This window comes from Sapajus apella, unplaced genomic scaffold (genome assembly GCF_009761245.1).
Source record: "Sapajus apella isolate SASKATOON/1434 unplaced genomic scaffold, GSC_monkey_1.0 scaffold19, whole genome shotgun sequence".
Lineage (NCBI taxonomy): Eukaryota > Metazoa > Chordata > Mammalia > Primates > Cebidae > Sapajus > Sapajus apella.
In genome coordinates this window covers 11,100,228-11,120,154 of record NW_022436959.1, presented here as the reverse complement: position 1 = coordinate 11,120,154, position 19,927 = coordinate 11,100,228, and the positions used below count along the sequence as shown (strand labels likewise).

Here is a 19,927-nt window from a genome sequence, read left to right as displayed (position 1 = left end):
CAACAAAACTGTTGTCGTCTGCAATAGTAGAAGTATTTGCTTCAGAGAAAGCTTATTTGCTTCTGAGAAAGCATAGTTGAAACAATAAAACCATGAGAGGGGCCTTATGTTTTACCTGTCAATTGCTCACTTTCTAAAATGCTGTACAACAAAATAACTTGTTAACGATCTGAATGTTTAAATTGATTAGGTAATCCTGCTGATTAAAAGCTTCCTATGGGAAATACTATGGTAAACAATCTCTAATTTATAGTTTTAAAAATGAAACACATTACTATACTTCCAGTTTTCACATAGCAAAGCACCCCCTCATTCACTCCCTCCCTCCCTTCCTCCTTTCCTCCCTCCCTCTCTCCCTTCCTTTCTTCCTTCCTTCCCTTCTTCCTTCCTTCCCTCCCTCCCTCTCTCACTTGCTTGCTTTCTGTTGGAGCCTCACTCTGTCTGGAGTGCAATGGCATGATCTTGGCTCACTGTAACCTCTGACTCCCAAGTTCAAGCAATTCTCCTGCCTCAGCCTCCCAAGTAGCTGGGATTACAGGTGTCTACCACCATGCCCAGCTAATTTTTTGTATTTTTTCTAGAGATAGGGTTTCACCATGTTGGCCAGGTTGGTCTTGAACTCCTGACTTCAGGTGATCCACCTGCCTCAGCCTCCCAAAGTGCTGGGATTACAGGTGTGAGCCACCGTGCCCAGCCTCTATAAGCCAGTTTTGGATCTGTAAGCCATCTTGCTGAATTTGTGTCAATTATGCCAAATAATCGTCTCTTGGCTGTGAAAAGATTTTCCAGCAGGCCCTCAAAGACAAGGACAGATGGCATTCTATTGGGGGTACTCTTTGTTTTAACAAATATTGACACTTTCGTAGGAAACTGATCCAGATCCTCTTTCTTCCTAACTCATTTTGGCAATCTTGAAGGTTTGAAGAGGTATAGTTCAATAGAATTGTGAAGATGCACTTACCACTGGATTATAAAAAGACATACATCCTGAAGAATAATGTTCATGGTTAATTGCTGCTTGTAAAATCACAAAGTAATAAATAATACTGGGACACTGTGATCACAGAGCACTTTCAAGCAGAAGTAAGACAGGAAAGAAAAGGAGAGAGGAGAGGACAGAAAAAAAATGCTTCCAAAAAATTCAAATTGCTATATGAAACTTTTTAAATTTTTATTTTTATTGTTTTTGAGACAAGGTAGGCTCTGTCACCCAGGCTGGAGTGCGTTGGTGCCGTCTCGGCTCACTGCAATCTGTCTCCGGGCTTAAGTGATCCTCCCACCTTAGCCTTCTACGTAGCTGGAACTACAGGTACACATAACGATTCCTGGCTAAGTTTTGTATTTTTTGTAGAGATGGGTTTTGGCCATGTTGCCTACTGGTCTTGAACTCCTGGACTCAAGTGATCTGCCCACCTCAGCCTCCCAAAGTGCTGGGATTGTAGACATAAGCCACTACCCCCAGCCTGAAACTTTTTTTAAAAGACTCTTTCTAACCTAGATGTTAGTAATATCAAGGTTATGGTAGTTTACCTAGAAAATCAGGGAATATTTACTGTAATTCAAAATTAGTATATACTATTTTGTTTGTTTGTTTGTTTTTCAGACTGAGTCTCACCCTGTTGCCCAGGCTGTAGTGCAGTGGTGCAGTATCAGCTCACTACAATCTCCACCTCCTGGGTTCAAGTGATTCTCCTGCCTCAGCCTACTGAGTAATTGGGATTACAGGTACCTGCCACCACGCCTGGCTAATTTTTGTATTTTTAGTGGAGACGGGGTTTCACCATGTTGGCCAGGCTGCTCTTGAATCCCTGACCTCAAATGATCCACCCACCTCGGCCTCCCAGAATGCTGAGATTACAGGCATGAGCCATCATGCCTGACCCAATAACTTATAAAAGCCTTAGGTTCGTGTTTTGCTGCAGCCTTGTTGGGGGTGGGAGAAGAAGGATAAAATGAGGATGGTACAGGTCAACCTTGAAGGTGAAACAGAAATAGAAGAAAGGATGCAGGTGGCCTTCTCAGACAAGACCCCACTGTCAGTGCCAAACCACGTCCTGTGTTCCCACCATGCTGGACAAGTGCTGGCCCCGAGCGGCAGTATCTCAATGCCCTGCTTCAGCAGTACTCCCTCCTTTACCTTTGCTCCAAGGCTGCCTTGAACTCAGTAGCACCCAGAGTCTCCCAGTTTTTACTCAGGGAAAGAGTTTATTTTATTTATTTATTTTATTTTATTTATTTATTTTTTTAGTTTTACTGAGGTAAAATCGACAAATAAAAATTATATATATTCAAGGTGTACAATATGATGACTTGATGTATGAATACATTGTGAGATGATGACCACATCAAATTAATGAACACATCCATCACATAACTAATGCAGTTAGTTACCATTTATGTGTATGAGTGTAGTGAAGACCTTAAAATCGAGTTTCATGGCAAATTTCAAGTTAACAATACAGTATTATTAACTATTTGTCATCATAATGTACATTAGATTCTCAGAACTTACTCATCCTATAACAAAGTTTGTATCCTTTCACCAATCTCCCAGGCTCTGGAAACCACCAATCCACTCTCTGCTTCTGTGAGTTTGACTTTTTTTTTAAAGATTCAACACATTTAGCTGGGTGTGGTGATGCACACCTGTAGTCCTGGCTGCTCAGGAGGCTGAGGCAGGAGGATCACTTTGGGCCCAGGCATTTGAGGCTGCAGTTAGCTATGACTGCACCACTACACTCTAGCCTGGGCAACAGAGTAAGACCCTGCCACTAAAAAATTTTTTTTAATTTAAAAAATTTTTAAAAGATTCTACACATAAATGAGATCATACAGCATTTGTCTTTCTGTGTTTGGCTTATTTCACTTGGCATGATGTCCTCCAGATTCATCCATGTTCTGCCAAATAACATGATTTCCTTCTTTTTTGTGGCTGAATAATATTCCAAGACTGGACATGGTGGCTCACACCTGTAATCCCAGCATTTTGGGAAGCTGAGGCAGGAGGATCCCTTGAGCCCAGGAGTTGGAGACCAGCCTGGGCAAATAGCAAAACTTCATCTTTACCAAAAATACAAAAATTAGCCAGTGTGGTGGCGTACACCTATAGTCCCAGCTACTCGGGAGGCTGAGGTGGGCCCAGGAGGCAGACGTTACCATGAACAATGGAAACCACTCTATTGCCCTCCAACCTGGGTGACAGAGCCAGATCCTGTATCAAAATAAATAAATAAAATATATATGTACACACACACACAAACATATTCCACAGAAATAGTTCTTACGTAATAAGAACAAAAAAAAAAAGGGAAGGAAAATAAAAAACATCTCTGTAATAGTTTCCCTGGAATGCAATAACAAATGACCACAAACTTGGTTGCTTAAGACAACAGAAATGAGCCTGGCATGGTGGCTCATGCCTATAATCCCAGCACTTTGGGAAGCTGAGGCGGGCGGATCACCTGAGGTCAGGGGTATGAGAACAGCCTGGCCAACATGGTGAAACCCCGTCTCTACTAAAAATACAAACAATTCGCCGGGCGTGGTGGTGCACACTTACAATCCCAGCTACTCGGGAGGCTGAGGCAGGAGAATTGCTTGAACCCAAGAGGCGGAGGTTGCAGTGAGCCAAGATTGCACTACTACACTCCAGCCTGAGCAACAGAGCAAGACTCCATCCTGGGGAAAAAAAAAATAAAAGACAACAGAAATGTATTCTGTCATAGTTCCAGGGCCCAGAAGTCTGAAGTCAAGGTGCTGGCAGGGCCATGATCCTCTGAAGGCTCTGAGGAGGATCCTTGCTTGCCTCTTCCAATGTCTGGTGGCTCCTGGCATTCCTTGGCTTGGAACAGTATCATTCCAATCTCTGCCTCTATCTTCATATCACCTGCTTCTCTGTGTCTTTGTGTGAGTTTTTCCATCTCTTATAAGGCACTCTCATTAGATTTGTGACCCACACTAATCCAGTATGATCGTATCTCCAGCCTTACATTAGGATTATAACTGCAAAGACCCTATTTCCAAAGAAGGTCACATTTTGAGGTTGAAGTGGATGTGAATTTGGGGATGGGAGGTATATTCAACCCACTACAATACCATGGACATATTTATTCAACAAATCAAAATTATGACTAGCATTATCTTTTTAGAAAGCACATAGAAGGCAGGCAGAGGTTGAGGGGGCTCAGAAGTGGGCCTAGATGGCTGAGGAGTCCCACCTTCTGTTCTGTTGCCTTCTGACAATCAGAAGGCTGCTGTCTGGTTAAGATCAGATAGTGATTCCACAAAGCTGTTGATAAAACTAGGAATTAGATAAAGACAGCAAGGACTAAGAAACAGTTGAAAAGAAATTGTTTAATGATGTGAATTACTAAAGAGAATATTATAGTTGCTACCAAAAATATAAACGTGCTCAAGGGAGATGATTAAACAATTGAGAGAATTCAGGTGCTAAACTAATGTTCAATTCAAATATAAAAACCCATCAACTAGGCCGGGTGTGGTGGCTTGCGCCTGTAATCCCAGCACTTTGGGAGGCTGAGGTGGGCGAATCACCTGAGGTTGGGAGTTCAAGACCAGTCTGACCAATATGGTGAAACCCCGTCTCTATTAAAAAAAATAAATAAATAGGAAAAAGAAAAGAAAAGAAAAAACCATCAACTTTATTAAATACTGATCAGGGTCACTGGCCTCAAAACTAAGGTTTTTTTTTCTAGCAAAAAAGGAATAATTAGGTCCTCTGCAGAATGTGCTTTTGTGAATTTTCAGTTACGAGTGCTTGGGTTTTCTACTTTGTAAATAATCAGTGACTTTGCCCACAGTCCAACTTACTTATGTACTGCTTTCCTGCCATCAAATAGTGTGCAATTAGGGAATGCAGATCAATATCAGTGTCATACATTCACAATGTCAACAGGCAGATACAACATACAAAAAGAGTAAGACGCATCCCAAAACCAGAGAGAGGCCTTTCAGATTCTTCCTCCAGGTGGAGATTTAATTAAGAGTAAAGTGAAATATCTTCTGTGTTTTTGTTTTGTTTTGTTTTGTTTTTTTGAGACAGAGTCTTGCTCTGTCACCCAGGTTGAAGTGCAATGGCATGATCTTGGCTCACTGCAACCTCCACTTCCTGGGTTCAAGCGATTCTCCTGCCTCAGCCTACCTTGTGGCTGGGATTACAGGCCATGCCCGGCTAATTTTTGTACTTTTAGTAGAGATGGGGCTTCACGATGTTGGCCAGGCTGGTTTCAAACTCCTGACCTCAGGTGATTCACCCACCTCGGCCTCCCAAAGTGCTGGGAGGACAGGTGCAAGCTACCGCACCTGGCCATATCTTCTGCTTTCTTTTCCAAATCTATATGGTAGTGCTTTTAGGTCTGAAAGCCACAGAGTTAAGCAAGAACACCAGAGTTTGGTCATTATCCAGCATAATTCTTCACTTGCTGCCAGGGCTTTCAGAGACACTCAGAGTGTGAAGGGAACTTAGAAATCTGTCCAGCTCAAGTCCTCACTGTGAAAGTGAGTGACTCTGAGGTCCCAAGATGTAATAGGTGTCCCTTCTAAAATGACTTGCTTGTGCCAAACTAGGATGAGACCTAAACCCCAAGCTCTTTCCATGATATGCCCCACTTTGACCATCCTCACCAGGCAGCATTTCCTAAACACCTAGACTGTCAGGGTGAAGTGCTGCTCTACCATAAAGAAGTCATTCAGGTTTGTGGTAGTGTATTACTTCACTATGAGTGGCTAAAAGAGTCAAAAAAGAGCAAGATAGCCAGGAGGTGTTGAATAAGTGGTTTTCAAATGAATGGAATACGGAATAAAACCAAAGGTCAGTAACTTGCCATGTGTGCAGAGATAGCCATCCATGCTCTCTTCTTGGTCTTGGGCGCAGCTGGGCCCTCCTTGCAGCCTCCCTTTGTAAGAGTCTGCAGCCACTTCAAATCTTGCCTCCTCAGAATGCAACCGAGGGGGCACAAGGCAGAGTGAGAGACTGAGGCAAGTTTTAAAGGGGGAATGAAAGTTTATTAAAAAGTTTTGGGGCAGGAATGCAAGGACATAAAGTATACTTGGAAGAGGGCCAAGCGGACACCTTGAGAGATCAAGTGCATGGTTTGACCTTTGACTTCGAGTTTTCTGCGTTGGCATGCTTCTGGGGTCTTGCTGTTACTTCTCCCAATTCTTCCCTTGGGGTGGGCTGTCAGCATGTGCAGCGGTCTGCCAGCGCTTGGGAGGGGCCACACGAGCAGTGTTTACTGAAGTTGTATGCATGCTCACTTGAGGCCTTCCTAGAGGAAGATCATACAGCAGTTAAATGCTGCCATTTTTGCCTCTTAGTGCGCATGCGTGAGCCCACTCGCCTAACTCCTGGGATCTTATCGGGAAGCTGCTGATCACCAGTTTCAGGTTTTTTCTATCTGCTGGGAGATGGCCTTTCCCTGGTGTCGGCTGTTGCCAATTATTTTACAGAGACAGTTAACCATCACCTGACAGTCACCTGACATTTCTGGTGGGGAGTGGGAAGCCCTCTCCTGCCCTGTTCATATCTGACTAGCTACCTACCGTAACACCTCACCGTTTAGGTGTAGCCATGTGGCCCGGTTCTGGCCAATGGAGTATGAAGTGCAAGTCGCGAGCACCACTTCCCAGCCTGACCCATACAATCCTCCTGTGTTTGATTTTCACTCACTCCACCCACTGGCTGAATGGACAGGACTCTGAGGATCCAGAGGAGTCCGGAGCCACAGTAAGAAAAGAGACTTTGTCCTCAAATGACCTTAAAGGACACCGTTTCCCTTTATCTTACACCCTTTTTCTGAACCGTAAAATAAGCAAGAGGCCAGGTGCAGCAGCTCACACTTGTAATATCAGCATTTTTGGAAGGCCAAAGCTGGAGGATCACTTGAGCCCAGGAGTTCAAGACCGGCCTGGGCAACACAGCATGACCTCATCTCTATTAAAAAATATAAAAATTAGCTTGGTGCAGTGGTGTACGCCTGTAGTCCCAGCTACTTGGAAGGCTAAGCTACTTGGGGGAGATGACTTGAGCCTGCAAGGTAGAGGTTGCAGTGAGCCAAGATCATTCCATTGCATTCCAGCCTGGTGACAGAGCCAGACCCTGTCAGATTAAAGCACTGAGATTTCGGGATTCTTATAGGGGCTATCCCATCCTGATTAGTGCACTACACTTGTGTGGGTGGTTAAACAGAACCAGATCCAGCACTTTGGATCTCATGGACAAGACAAAAGTTGGCAATGGTAGTTCTCCTTTGCCTCTAAATGTGTATGCTGTAATCCCCACTGATCAGCCTGACTCCAAAGTCCCCTAGACTCCCTTTTCATAATTTCCTTTCCATCCCCTGTGCACACGCGTGAACACACACACACACAGAGAGAGAGAGAGAGAGAGAGAGCGCACAATCACAAACCCTCGAACCTTAACCTGAGTATAATAATTCCAATTCACAGCCTGGCACGGTGGCTCATACCTGTAATCCCAGCACTTTGGGAGGCCGAGGCGGACGGATCACCTGAGGTCAAAAGTTTGAGACCAGCCTAGGCAACATGGTGAAAACCCATCTCTACTAAAAATACAAAATTAGCCGGGCATGGTGGCACACACCTGTGACCCCAGCTACTCAGGAGGCTGAGGCAGGAGAATTGCTTGAACCCGGGAGGTATAGGTTGCGGTGAGCTGAGATCACGCCATTGCACTCCAGCCTGGGCAACAAGAATGAAACTCTGTCTCAAAATAATAATAATAATAATAATAATTCCAATTCACACCAAAGAGACTAGGTGGGAGCTGGCGAGCCTACTTAGCTTGTGATTTCCTGGAATAGGCCTGGTCCTAAACATGTTTCTCATATGAGGAGTCCCAGACTCCTCAATCAGTGGTGTGCAATTCACCATGTACACATCCTGCTTCCCTAATAAGACCACAAGCTCTTTCCTTGACAGTGTTTGCATCCCAGGAACTATCACCAATGGATGCTTAAAATATGTCTTTGAGAGTAAACAAGGCTGGCATGAATCAATAGGAATCAAAAGTATGCAGGAACTACCAAAGAGCCAAGCAACAGGATAAAGTGCTCTAAACACAGTTAGTTGTTTTTGTGTGAAAGATCAAGAAAGAGAGGCATCGTATGAAGGGGCAAAATCCAATACTTCATTTCTTCTGACACTTTGCGGAGAAGAAAATATGTTGGCAGATTTTATATTTGCCAAAGCTGTGGGAAGAATGCTTGATTGACGAAGGGCATTCTCTCTTGCAAAAGGAGCAGAATGAATCATAAATAAACATGCAAAGCAGTGCAAAGGAATGGTGGACAGCAGCAGAAAGTTGACAGATTGTGGATTTCAATTCTGACTCTGCTGTTTACTGAGGGCTTGTCCTTAGGCAGAGGGTGGCATGTCCCTGAGCCTCAGGGTCCTCATCTAGACTATATAAAATGGAGATGATTTTAGGAGCTCTAGCTGGAGCTCCTAAAGTTACCCATGTAACGTCCTGAGTAATAAGTGATAAAAGCATCGCTTTTTTTCTTTTTGAGACGGAGTCTTGCTCTGTCGCCAGGCTGGAATACAGTGGCACGATCTTGGCTCACTGCAACCTCCGCCTCCCAGGTTCAAGCAGTTCTCCTGTCTTAGCCTCCTGAGTAGCTAGGACTATAGGCAGGTGCCACCATGCCCAGCTAGTTTTTGTATTTTTAGTAGAGACAGGGTTTCACCATGTTGACCAGGATGGTCTCGATCTCTTGACCTCGTGATCCACCTACCTTGACTTCCCAAAGTGGTAGGATTTACAGGCATGAGCCACGGCGCCTAGCCAAAAGCATCTTTTGATATGATATTTGGTTTTTGTCCCTGGCTACCCTACTTTACAGAGATGCTGTAAGGAATAAATGCATGAAAAGGGCCCAGCACAGAGAAGGGTTCAGTGCGACGTAGCTCCTATTGTGAATGCTGTGTGCAAGAACTCAGTAATCATTGTCATAATGTCGAAAGCAACTTTAAAGTCAAACTTTTGGAAGATTATAAACTAACAAGGAAAAAGCATAAACTTACCCTCTGCATTAAGTATCAGTTGATTCATCACCACCAAAATCGCTATTACACAGCAAATCAGGTCATTCATAAAGCTATTCTCTTTTGCAAAAGCCTTTGGCAAAAGGTCCCAAGAAATTTAATTCTCGTGATTATGCCTGCTTTAAAACTAGCTAGATGTAATTCTCTTTCCTAGATGATACAATTTATGTCTTAATTTATGTCTTGGACTTTAACAGGCTATTTTGCTTAATCCTGGAATTTCTACCACAAATTTAAATTTCCTGTGGCTAATGTTAACAGAAACTTTCTTTAAAAAAAAAAAAAAAGGATGTCAAGGTTTTGACCTGTTTTCTTTCTTGCTGATTTTGGATAGATGATGTGCTCTTGTGATATAATGAGAAATATACCTTTGGCTAGGTGCAGTGAGCCAAGATTACACCACTGCACTCCAGGCTGGATGACAGAGAGAAACCATGTCTCAAAAGAAAAAAGAAAAAAACTCAAACCCGCCATTTATACAAATGTCTTTGGTCTTTGTCTCTGGATTCTGGCCAGAGGGCCTAAAACCCTTATAACTTACAAGGTAATAAGACTGGGAAAGGAAAAGGGCTAGAGATTGAATTCAGTCCCCAAAGGCTAATGGATTAATCAATGATGCCTAGAGGCCTGGTGCAGTGGCTCACATCTGTAATCCCAGCACTTTGGGAGGCTGAGATGGGCAGATCACTTGAGGCCAGGAGTCCAAGACCAGCCTGGCCAATGTGGCAAAATGCTATCTCTACTAAAAAAAAAAAAAAAAAAAAAAAAAATTAGCCAGGCATGGTGATGCATGCCTATAGTTCCAGCTACTCAGGAGGCTGAGGCATGAGAGAATTGCTTGAACCCAGGAGGTGGAGGTTACAGTGAGCTGAGATCATGCCATTGTACTCCAGCCTGGGCAATAGAGCAAGATTCTGTTAAAAAAAAAAAAAAAAAATCTTCCCTACATAATGAAGACTTCATAAAAAATAAATAGCCTGATGAGGTGGTTCATGCCTGCAATCCCAACACTTTGGGAGGCCATGGTGAGCAGCTTATGAGGTCAGGAGTTCAAGACCAGCCTGGCCAAGAAACCAGCGTGGCCAATATGGTGAAACCGTGTCTCTACTAAAAATACAAAAATTAGCTGGGTGTGGTGGTGGGCACCTATAATCCCAACTACTTGGGAGACTGAGGCAGGAGAATTGCTTGAGCCCAAGAGGTGGAGGTTGCAGTGAACCAAAGATCAAACCATTGCCCTCCAGCCTGGGCAATAGAATGAGACTCTGATTCACAAATAAATAAATGGACAGGGTTTGGAGACGATCTGGGTTGCTGCACTCATAGAGATGCTGGGAGGGTGGTGCACCTGGAGAAGGCATAGAAGCTCTGTGCCCCTTCCCCATACCTTGCCCAATGTGTCTCTTCCATGTATTGTGTCTTTTATAATAAACCCATAAACATGAGTAAATGTTTCCGAGTTTGGTGAGCCATTCTAGCAAATTATTGAACATGAGAAGGGGGTCATGGGAACCCCCAACATATGGCTCATCAGTCAGAAGTTCAGAAGGCACAGATGAGATTGGCATCTGAAGTGAGGTCTGATGCTAACTCCAGGCAGATAGTGTCAAAATTGAATTGAGCTGGAGGACATCCCATTGATGACCCCAGAGAATTGGAATCAAAGAATTGCTTGGTGTCAAAAACCTACACATTGGTTGTCAGAAGTGTTGTGTTAGAGTATAGAGAGGAGGAAACAAGTTTTTTCTATTTAGATGTCTACAAGAAATTTCCATATTGTGCTCATCTCACACCAGCTGGGATGGCCATGTTTTAGTAGTTACTATCTTTCATGGCAAGTTATAATTTTTTTTTTTTTTTTGAGACCGAGTCTTGCTCTATCACCAAGCTGGAGTGCAGTGGTGCGATCTTAGCTCACTGCAACCTCTGCCTCCCGGGTTCAAGCAATTCTCCTGCCTCAGCCTCCCGAATAGCTGGGACTACAGGAGCATGCCACCACGCCCAGCTAATTTTTGTATTTTTAGTAGAGACGGGATTTCACCATATTGGCCAGGCTGGTCTCGAACTCCTGACCTCATGATCCACCCGCCTGAGCCTCCCAAAGTGCTGGGATTACAGGCGTGAGCCACCACACCCAGCCAACAAGTTATAATTTTACATTTAAAGAGTTAAGCCCTTTAAATACATCTAGGGACTAGAAAGTACTACTGTAAAGTTACTTCCTAGTTATAAATTATTCATTGACTATATCATTAACCATATAGCACAACTGCAGTTGCATTTTCAGCTCCTTCTACTTGACTGATGTCTACCTCTTTTTCTTTTTTAAATAGAAACAGGATCTCACTATTTTGCCCAGGCTGGTCTCGAACTCCTGGGCTCAACTGGATGTCCACCTCTGGCACAAGGTATACAAGTTATCTATGACTATGTAGCAAATTACCCAAAAATGTAGTGACGTCAAACAACATTTATTATCTTAGATTTATTTTTGGGTCAGGAATCCACGTGCAGTGTAGATATGTCCTCTTGCTCGGGGCCTTTCAAAAAGCTGCAATCAAGGAGTTGGCGTGGGCTGCAAGCCAGCTTGGTCACTTCAAGCCTCCACCGGGAAGGATCAGCTTCTAAGCCCACTCAAGTGGCTGTTGGCAGGCGTCAGCTTCTCTCCCACAGGATATTGGCCTTGCCATATGAGCCTCCACATAAGACTTCTTAAAACATGATAGCTTCCCTGTGGACATGGTGGCTCATGCCTTTAATCCCAGCACTTTGGGAGGCCAAGGTGGGTGGATCACCTGAAGGCCAGGAGTTCAAGGCCAGCTTGGCCAACATGGTGAAACCCCATCTCTTCTAAAAATACAAAAACTTAGCTGGGCATGGTGGTGGGCACCTGTAATCCCAACTACTCGGGAGGCTAAGGCAGGAGAATTGCTTGAACCTGGAAGGAGGAGGCTGCAGTGAGTCGAAATCACACCACTGCACTCCAGCCTGGGCAACAAGAGCAAAACCTTGTATTAAAAAAAAAAAAAAAAAAGCAAACAAAACATGGTAGCTTCCTTCTCCAAGAGTGAGGGCTCTAAGAGGGAGAAAGTGGGAGAGAGGGTAAGCACGGTAAAAGCCACTCTGTCTTTTTGTAATCTAAACTCAGAAATGAATGAAAGCCCACCATTTTTGCCATATTTTGTTTGTTAGAAGCACATCACCAGGTCTAGCCCATGCTCGAGGGAAGGGAATAATCACTGGATGTTATCTTAGGAGTTGCCTACCCTACCAGGATGCCATTTAAGGCGGTGCTTCTCAAACTAACCCTGGTCAAGAACCAGCTAAAAAAAAAAAATTCAATTTGTTGCAAGTCAATACTTTTGTAAAATAAAATAGAAATTCAAAAAAAAAATAGAAATTCATTTCTAGGCCAGGCACAGTGGCTCATGCCCATAATCCCAGCTCTTTGGCAGGCCAAGGTAGGCGGATCACGAGGTCAGGCGGTTGAGACCATTCTGGCTAACAACATGAAACCTTGTCTCTACTAAAAATACAAAAAATTAGCTGGGCATGGTGGCATGTGCCTATAGTCCCAGCTACTCAGGAGGCTGAGGCAGGAGAATTGCTTGAACCTGTGAGGCAGAGGTTATAGTGAGCCAAGATCATGCCACTGCACTCCAGTCTAGGCAACACAGCAAGACTCTGTTTAAAAAAAAAAAAAAAAAAATTCATCTTTAGAAATATAAAATGAAATTACAAAGGCATTTTTTAAAAAACCCCAAACCATGGCTTATTTGTTGATGTGGTCATGATGTCCAATTGCTATAAAAATTTCTCTAGGCTGGGCATGGTGGCTCACACCTGTAATCACAGCACTTAGGGAGGCTGAGGTAGGAGGATCGCTTGAGCCCAGGAGTTCAAGACAGGTCTGGGCAACACAGCAAGACTCCATCTCTACAAAAAAAAAATTCTTTTATTTTCAATTCTATTACTTATCTCATTTGGATCAGAAACAAATATTTTACATATGGGCACCAGTTTCCGGTCAACCTTTGAGTAGCACTGATTTTGGGATTTTATGAATGCAGATGACTTTTCAAGGCTTTTACAACACAATGGTTTGGACTTTTCACTTGGTTATTTCTAGATGGAAGATTCTAGAAACAAATCTAAATAGAAGTTTTTCCTTCTAATTTCATTCATCTCTCTCCATGCTCCTAAAAATGGGACTTTTTATTGTGAGTAAAGTCAAGGGTATGTAGGATTAACACTTTCCTGCAAGGTCTTTTAGGGACCTCATTCCCACCAGTCAGAAGCCACAGAGTTAAGCCACCCTTTTGAAGTGTGTAGTCTGAAAGATATTTAACACAATGATTATCAATTTACCGTGTACAATAGTGAGGGGTCAGCCCACTTCCCAACAAATGTTAGAAGTTTGAATGCCCTTACTGTTCCTAGTCTATTCATATTTATCAAAATACATCTTAAGAGTAACCTCCTCAATTCAACTAATAAATATATTTTTTGAGCATCAACTGTGTGCAAGACTCTGGAGGGCACCACCTTGAAGAAGGCACAGCCTCTACTCTCAGTTGGTTTATAGCACTCCCTATATAAACCTTGAAGTAATTTACATCTAAGTATTTTGGCAATTGAGTGCATTATTTCTCTTGTTTCTTAGCGTTTCACAAATTTTTAACTCATCACCCTAATGAAACCATAAACTTAAGGAACAAAAGTACTCCATTTCCCATCCTTCATGCCTCCAGCACAGGATCAGGCAGTTAGTAGGTCCTCAGTAAAAAGCTGAAGGCAGCATTTACTAGGCCAAGACTCCCCTAGAGTCCCCTGTTCAGAGGCTAAATGCTGTCATTGGGGTCTTGGTAACCTCACAATCACCTTTCTTCATCCTCTTTACCACCCCAACCCATCCTCCAAGGCTTAACACAGAAGAAGCAACTTAAGAAGTCTGCTTCTGCTGCCCTGGCCCCTATTCTTTTCTCTCCTTACTACACTAGTCCAGGAGAGGGAAGTGAAAGCCAGGTGGAGGAAGGGGCCTTTTAAAACAAGCCTTGCTCAACTTTTTACACAACTGCCCACTCTCAGTTGGGCATCCCCTTGTATCCCCTTTTCTTCCAAAGAAGGGAGCTAAAGTTAGCAAAACCTACCCTGGCAAGGCCCAGTGCCAGGTACTGTGCATGCACAAAGGTGAACCAAACAGGTTCCTTGCCCTCAAGAATGTACAATGGGCAAATCAGACCGATTCTCATCTACAACACAGAGTAGAATGGGGCCAACTGTTACAATGTTGGCAAACGGAGAAAGCACTGTGGAACAGATGGGGGAGAGATTAATGCCAACTGGTGAAAATTCAGAGGATGTAGCTTTGGAGCTAAGCCTTGAGGGTGAGTAATACAAACAACGGGTAACAGAGAGCACTTCCTACCTATGCAGCGCTGTGGTCGGTAGTCGACATGCATTATCTCATTTGGGGTTCACAAAAGGTCTGCGGGGGAGGTGCTATTATTTGTCTCATTTTACAGTGAGGAAACTGAGGCACAGAAACAAGAAGAGATTTGTCCAAAGTCCCCCCTCAAGTGGAGAGGGGACTTGAACTCACTCAGGGTAACTGTAGAGCTAGTGCTGTCAATCCTCAAGGAAACAATGGATAAGGAGCAAAGGTTACCAGGAGATCTAGTAGTATGCAGAGCACGCCCAGAGAAGAGGGGTCTGTGAGGCTGGGACAGGGGTGTGCAGAAGGGTGGGGTGACTGATCCCAACGGCAACAGTGGAATTTATATGTGAAACTCCTAACTTTACACAAAATATTTCGTCTGATCTCATCACATCCCGGTTTGACAGGCGCTGTGATCCTCGTTTTACAGACAGGGGAACTGAGACAGAGCGATTACTCTTGCCCACTGTGCCTGCCAAGTGTCCTCACGTGGATGGAAGCCTTTGCAAGCTGCCAGGCGCCTCGCAGCTGCCCAGTCAGTCACCCTCCGCCCAGTCTACACATCCTGTCCCTTCCCACCCATCTACCCCCCATGGAGACCCCCACCCCAACTCCGGCTCTTGGCTTTCAGCTAGGATGATCCAGCTCACGGCCACAGGGTGGCAAGGCGCCACTTGGTGCCCAGAACAACTTCTGCTCCCAGAAAGCCTTGCGTTCCCCGGACATAAAGAAGCTTTGAGCTCGGGGAGCTCCTCCCCGCGCGGCCCCTCCCACGGGCACGGGCCCCGGGCAGCAGGAGAGGCGTGTTCCTGGAGGCAGCACCCGCGGCCCGGGGCGGAGCTTGGCCACAGTATAGGGCTGCGGGCGGCTGGGCGAGGCGCTCGGCTCGCAGGTGGCTCCTCCTTCGCTTTTCCCGATCCCCGGCTGCGCCAGGCACGGTGCCGGCTGGCGCGGGAACGCCTTTGTGCCAGGTCCTGGGAACCCGCAACGGCCGCTGCGCGTCCCGGCTCATTGCTCCGCTTCTCCGGGTTCCAGGCAGGTGCGAGCGGCGCGCGGGATCCGCACGTGTCACCGCGGCGGCTGGGGCGCCGGGACTCGCGGGCGCCTGCAGGGGCGTTCCCGGGAGCTCGACGGGCTATGAAGCACCTGAAGCGGTGGTGGTCGGCCGGCGGCGGCCTCCTGCACCTCACTGTTCTGCTGAGCTTGGGGGTGCTCCGCGTAGACCTGGACTTCTACCTGCTGCTGCCGCCCCCCACCCTGCTCAGGGACCAGCTCCTGCTCCTGGGCGGCCCGGCCAGCTCCGCCTATGCGCTCAGCCCCCTCCCCGCCTCGGGAGGGTGGGGGAACGCGGGCCAGCTGCACCCCAAGGGCCGGGAGCTGGACCTCGCCGCGCCGCCCGAGGGCCAGCTGCTCCGGGAGGTGCGAGCGCTCGGGGTCCCCTTCATCCCCCGCACCCGGGTGGATGCCTGGCTGGTGCACAGCGTGGCGGCAGGGGACGCGGACGAGGCCCACGGACTTCTCGGCGCTGCAGCCGCCTCGTCCGCCGGAGAAGCCGGCGCCAGCGTGGACGGCGGCGGCCAGGCTGTGCAGGGGGGCGGCGGGGACCCCCGAGAGGCTCGGAGTGGCCCCTTGGGCGCCGGGGAAGAGGAAAAGGTACTCGCGGAACCGACGGCTCAGGTGCGGGACACCGGCGGATGCGCGAGCGAGGTAGGTGCAGAGCGGGACGCGAGCAAAGTGCGGCGTCTTCGCCGCCGGGAGCCCCCGAGGCTTGTGTCGGACCTGGGCAGGGGGCACACCCGCTGTATCCTGGCACCCTTAGCCCCTGAGTGTTGCGAGTTCGCAGACGCTGCTGCTCTGATTCCGAATGAAGAGCTACTAGTGCTGTCCCTGTGGATTTTAGGTTTTTAAGGAAGAAGTGGACGAAATCATCCGTTAACAACTTTCCTTGTGTTTGATGGCTGACAAGGGTCGTTCGGGGATGGGGAGGGGAGAAGCAATACCCAGTGTCTTCACTCAGCACTTCATGTACACTGGGATGTCGTTTTCTGGGATCCGTGCCCGACCGGACGATATGAAGGAGGCCTTGACTCTGGGAGGATACGCGTTTTTAAGAACGACTCTCCCGGCCTAACACAAGGGCCCTTTCCCTGATTTCAACCCAATTACTGTTTTTTGCTGCTTTCCTGGATTAAGGTGCCATGGTGAGGGTCTACTCAGAGGCCAGCTGGCAGGCGGTCCCCCTGTGACCTAACCATCCGCCCTCCCCCCCCCCCCCAGCACCTAGCAATCCTCCTTCCTGGAATTTGTGTAACCTCTTATTAGCATAAAGAAAACAGGTACTTTAACAGTGACCTAGTGACTAACAAGTTCCCTTTGGTGTATGGGTGCAGACCTTTCTCTGGCTTCACTTCTTTGTGAAACCAAGTTTACCTAGATCTGTTGAAGTATCTGGTGCTCCCCATGGAGAGTTTGAGTTCAGTATAACTACACTTTAACACCAATTACCACAAAACCATTTTATCCAAAGTTCCTTCCAGGAGACTTTCAAAATTTTTCCTTGGCTCAAACTTTAGTGTTTACAGCTGGTATCGATCAATAAGTGGTGATCTACAAGTCTTCCTCCAGTGTTGTTTTTGTGGGGTGCATTCTTATGCAAAATGAGAATTGGGGCTGAACTGGTTTGTTTGCTGCTGTTGAGAATTGCTGTTTGTGTAGGCAGTTGCCCGACTAGCTTCTCCACCCTCTCCTGCAGGGGTCATTGTGTGGAAGTGCTTGGTGATTCACTGTTATGCTGATCTGAGCCCTTCCTCTTCCTGGGGACCAGAACTAATGGGTTGGGGGCTGGTGTGAGTCGTGGAGGGATCCTTCTGTGTTCAGAATATACAGTGGGAGTTTCTTTCCTGTTCACTCATCCAGTCTGGACCCTGTGGGGTCTGTCTAACCTTAAATGGTCTGCCCTCTAATAAGCGGGTACCTGCTGCGCTACCACCTTTCCTGGTTCTGTAACACAGGGTTGAAACCTAGTGCTGGGTGCTGTACCAGACGGCACCCTGCCACCCATACCCGAATGTCAACCTGTGTGCAAAGTGTACAGGGACCTGGAGGGAGGAGAGAAGAAGCCCTTCAGTCCTCAGAAACTTCCCTCCTGGCATCACCTGGGAGACAACGTGGCCTTCCCTTAGTTGTTTTTTTTGTTTGTTTTGAAGACAGGGTCTTGCTATGTCACCTAGGCTGAAGTGCAAAGGCGAAATCATGACTCACTGCAGCCTCAACCTCCCCTGCTCCAGTGATCCCTCCACTTCAGTCTCCCAAGTAGCTAGGACAACAGGTGTGCACCGCCACATTGGCTAATTTTTTTTGCAGAGACAGGTCTCACTGTGTTTCCTAGGCTAGTCTCAAACTCCTTGGCTCAAGCAACCCTCCCGCCTCAACCTCCAAAAGTGCTAGGTTTACAGGCATGAGCTACCAAGCATGGCCTAGACAGGCAGGCTTGCCTTTGAGGCAGCTCTTGAGCCTGGGCCTGCCAAACCACCTTGGAGGCTCTTAGTCCAGATATCCTGGGGAAGAAAGTGAAGCTCCCCCAGAGCCATTCTCTTGGCAGTGCCTTCCTGGCGGGGCTGGCATGTGTGCACCATGTTCACTGCTGGGATAACCTGGTTACATTCAATCTGTCAGGCACCTTAAGTTCTCACGGCCAGTTCATCTTTGTTGCCTTTTACATCAACCTTGTGTGGTGCGCTGGCCAGACATCCTTATATCCAATTTGTACTTAAGAAAAAGAGGACTGTGCGTGGTGGCTCACACCTGTTATCCCAGCACTTTGGGAGGCAGAGGCGGGCAGATCACTTGAGGTCAGGAGTTTGAGACCAGACTGGGCAACATGGCAAAACCCTGTCCTTACTAAAAATACAAAACTTAGTTGGACGTGGTGGTGCGCGCCTGTAGTCTCAGCTATTCCCAAAGCTGAGACATGAGAATCAACCTGGGAGGCAGAGGTTGCAGTGAGGTGAGATTGTGCCACTGAACTCCCACCTGGGTGATAGAGTGAGACTCGGTCTCAAAAAGAAAAAAAAAAAAGAACTAGAAGCCCAGGTTAGGGATTTGGCAAAAGCCACCTGTCAGTTCCAAAAGAGGGACCAGAGTCTGAGGCTCCTGACTCCCCTTAAGTACCTACGCTGACACATTAAGTACCTACACTGTACTCAGGCTCTCTGGACATCTGGGACATCTCAGTGCATCTGGGATGAGGTAACTCAGTCTCCTACTGCTCAGGCTAACCACTCTCCAGTGCTAGACTGTGCCGTTCATAATGAAGAGGTTGGAATTTGGAGCCATGACTTTGAGAGAAAATGGGCTGGAAAAACATCATTGGTCCTTGCAGTCTGCTAGAGCTGGGTTTGGGAGCATCACCTGCTAGCATGCCCTCCCACAGGCTGCTTGAATTATTCCAAGCCTCAGTGTCTCATGTCAAGTGGGAGAGGAATGTGTGCTCCAGAGGGAGTTGTGCTGAGTACGTGAGAAAAGCCCAAGGGAAGGGCAGCACGGTGCCTGAATCGTAGCTTCTCTTTACTGCCCTTTGTCTTTTTTTTTTTTTTTTTCCTTTGAGACAGAGTCTTACTCTGTCACCGGGTACCAGGCTGGAGTGCAGTGGTGCGATCTCAGCTCACTGCAACCTCCACCTCCTGGGTTCAAGCAATTCTCCTGCCTCAGCCTCCTGAGTGGCACGCACCACCATGCCCAGCTAATTTTTTATTTTTATTTTTTAGTAGAGATGGTGTTTCACCATGTTGGCCTGGATGGTCTTGGTCTCTCGACCTCGTGATCTGCCGGCCTCAGCTTCCCAAAGTGCTGGGATTATAGGCGTGAGCCGCCACGACCGGCCTCTGCCCTCTGCCCTCTGTCTTTAACCCACCTTCCTTCACCTGTCCCCTCTCACTGGATTCCTTTGGGCTTTTTTGCCTAATATCTAGTTTGGTTGGTTATGAAAGGAGTGGGGTGTGCTGGAGCCAGACTGCCTGGTTTTGAATCCCAGCTCTGCCACTTCTGTGACCCTGGACAAGTTGCTTAACCTTTCTGTGCTTCATTCTCCACCTCTGCACAGTGGGAATCAGAAAGGTGCTTACCTCAGTGGGTTGATGTGAGCATTAAAATGTGCATTCCATGTAAAGAGCTTAGAACTTGCCTGTCACTTGAGTGCTTAGTGAATTTTAGCTACTGTTAACTTCAAAGAGAGGAAGTGCTTTGTCCCAAAGGAACACAATTTTTTTAAAAAATAGATACTTCCAGTGGCTTACATTTGAGTTGCAGGAGCTGTTTTATACTATAATTTTCCATAATTTTTGTACATATGCAAAAATATTTTGGAGTAGGGGATTTTTCAAGTATCAAAAGGAGTACTGCTGTGGT

General features: G+C 46.5%; 1 protein-coding gene across 2 annotated transcripts in view; it reads left to right on the top strand.

Moving 5' to 3' along the window:
- Positions 1-15,381: 15,381 nt before the first annotated feature.
- The window catches only part of NFE2L3 (nuclear factor, erythroid 2 like 3), a 30,006-nt gene continuing 25,460 nt past the window's right edge, over positions 15,382-19,927 (top strand). For both annotated transcript variants that reach the window (XM_032286948.1, XM_032286949.1), the window contains exon 1: positions 15,382-16,228. In XM_032286948.1, the coding sequence (XP_032142839.1) occupies positions 15,659-16,228 (570 nt within the window). In that variant the 5' untranslated portion in view covers positions 15,382-15,658. The remainder of the gene's footprint in view (positions 16,229-19,927) is intronic.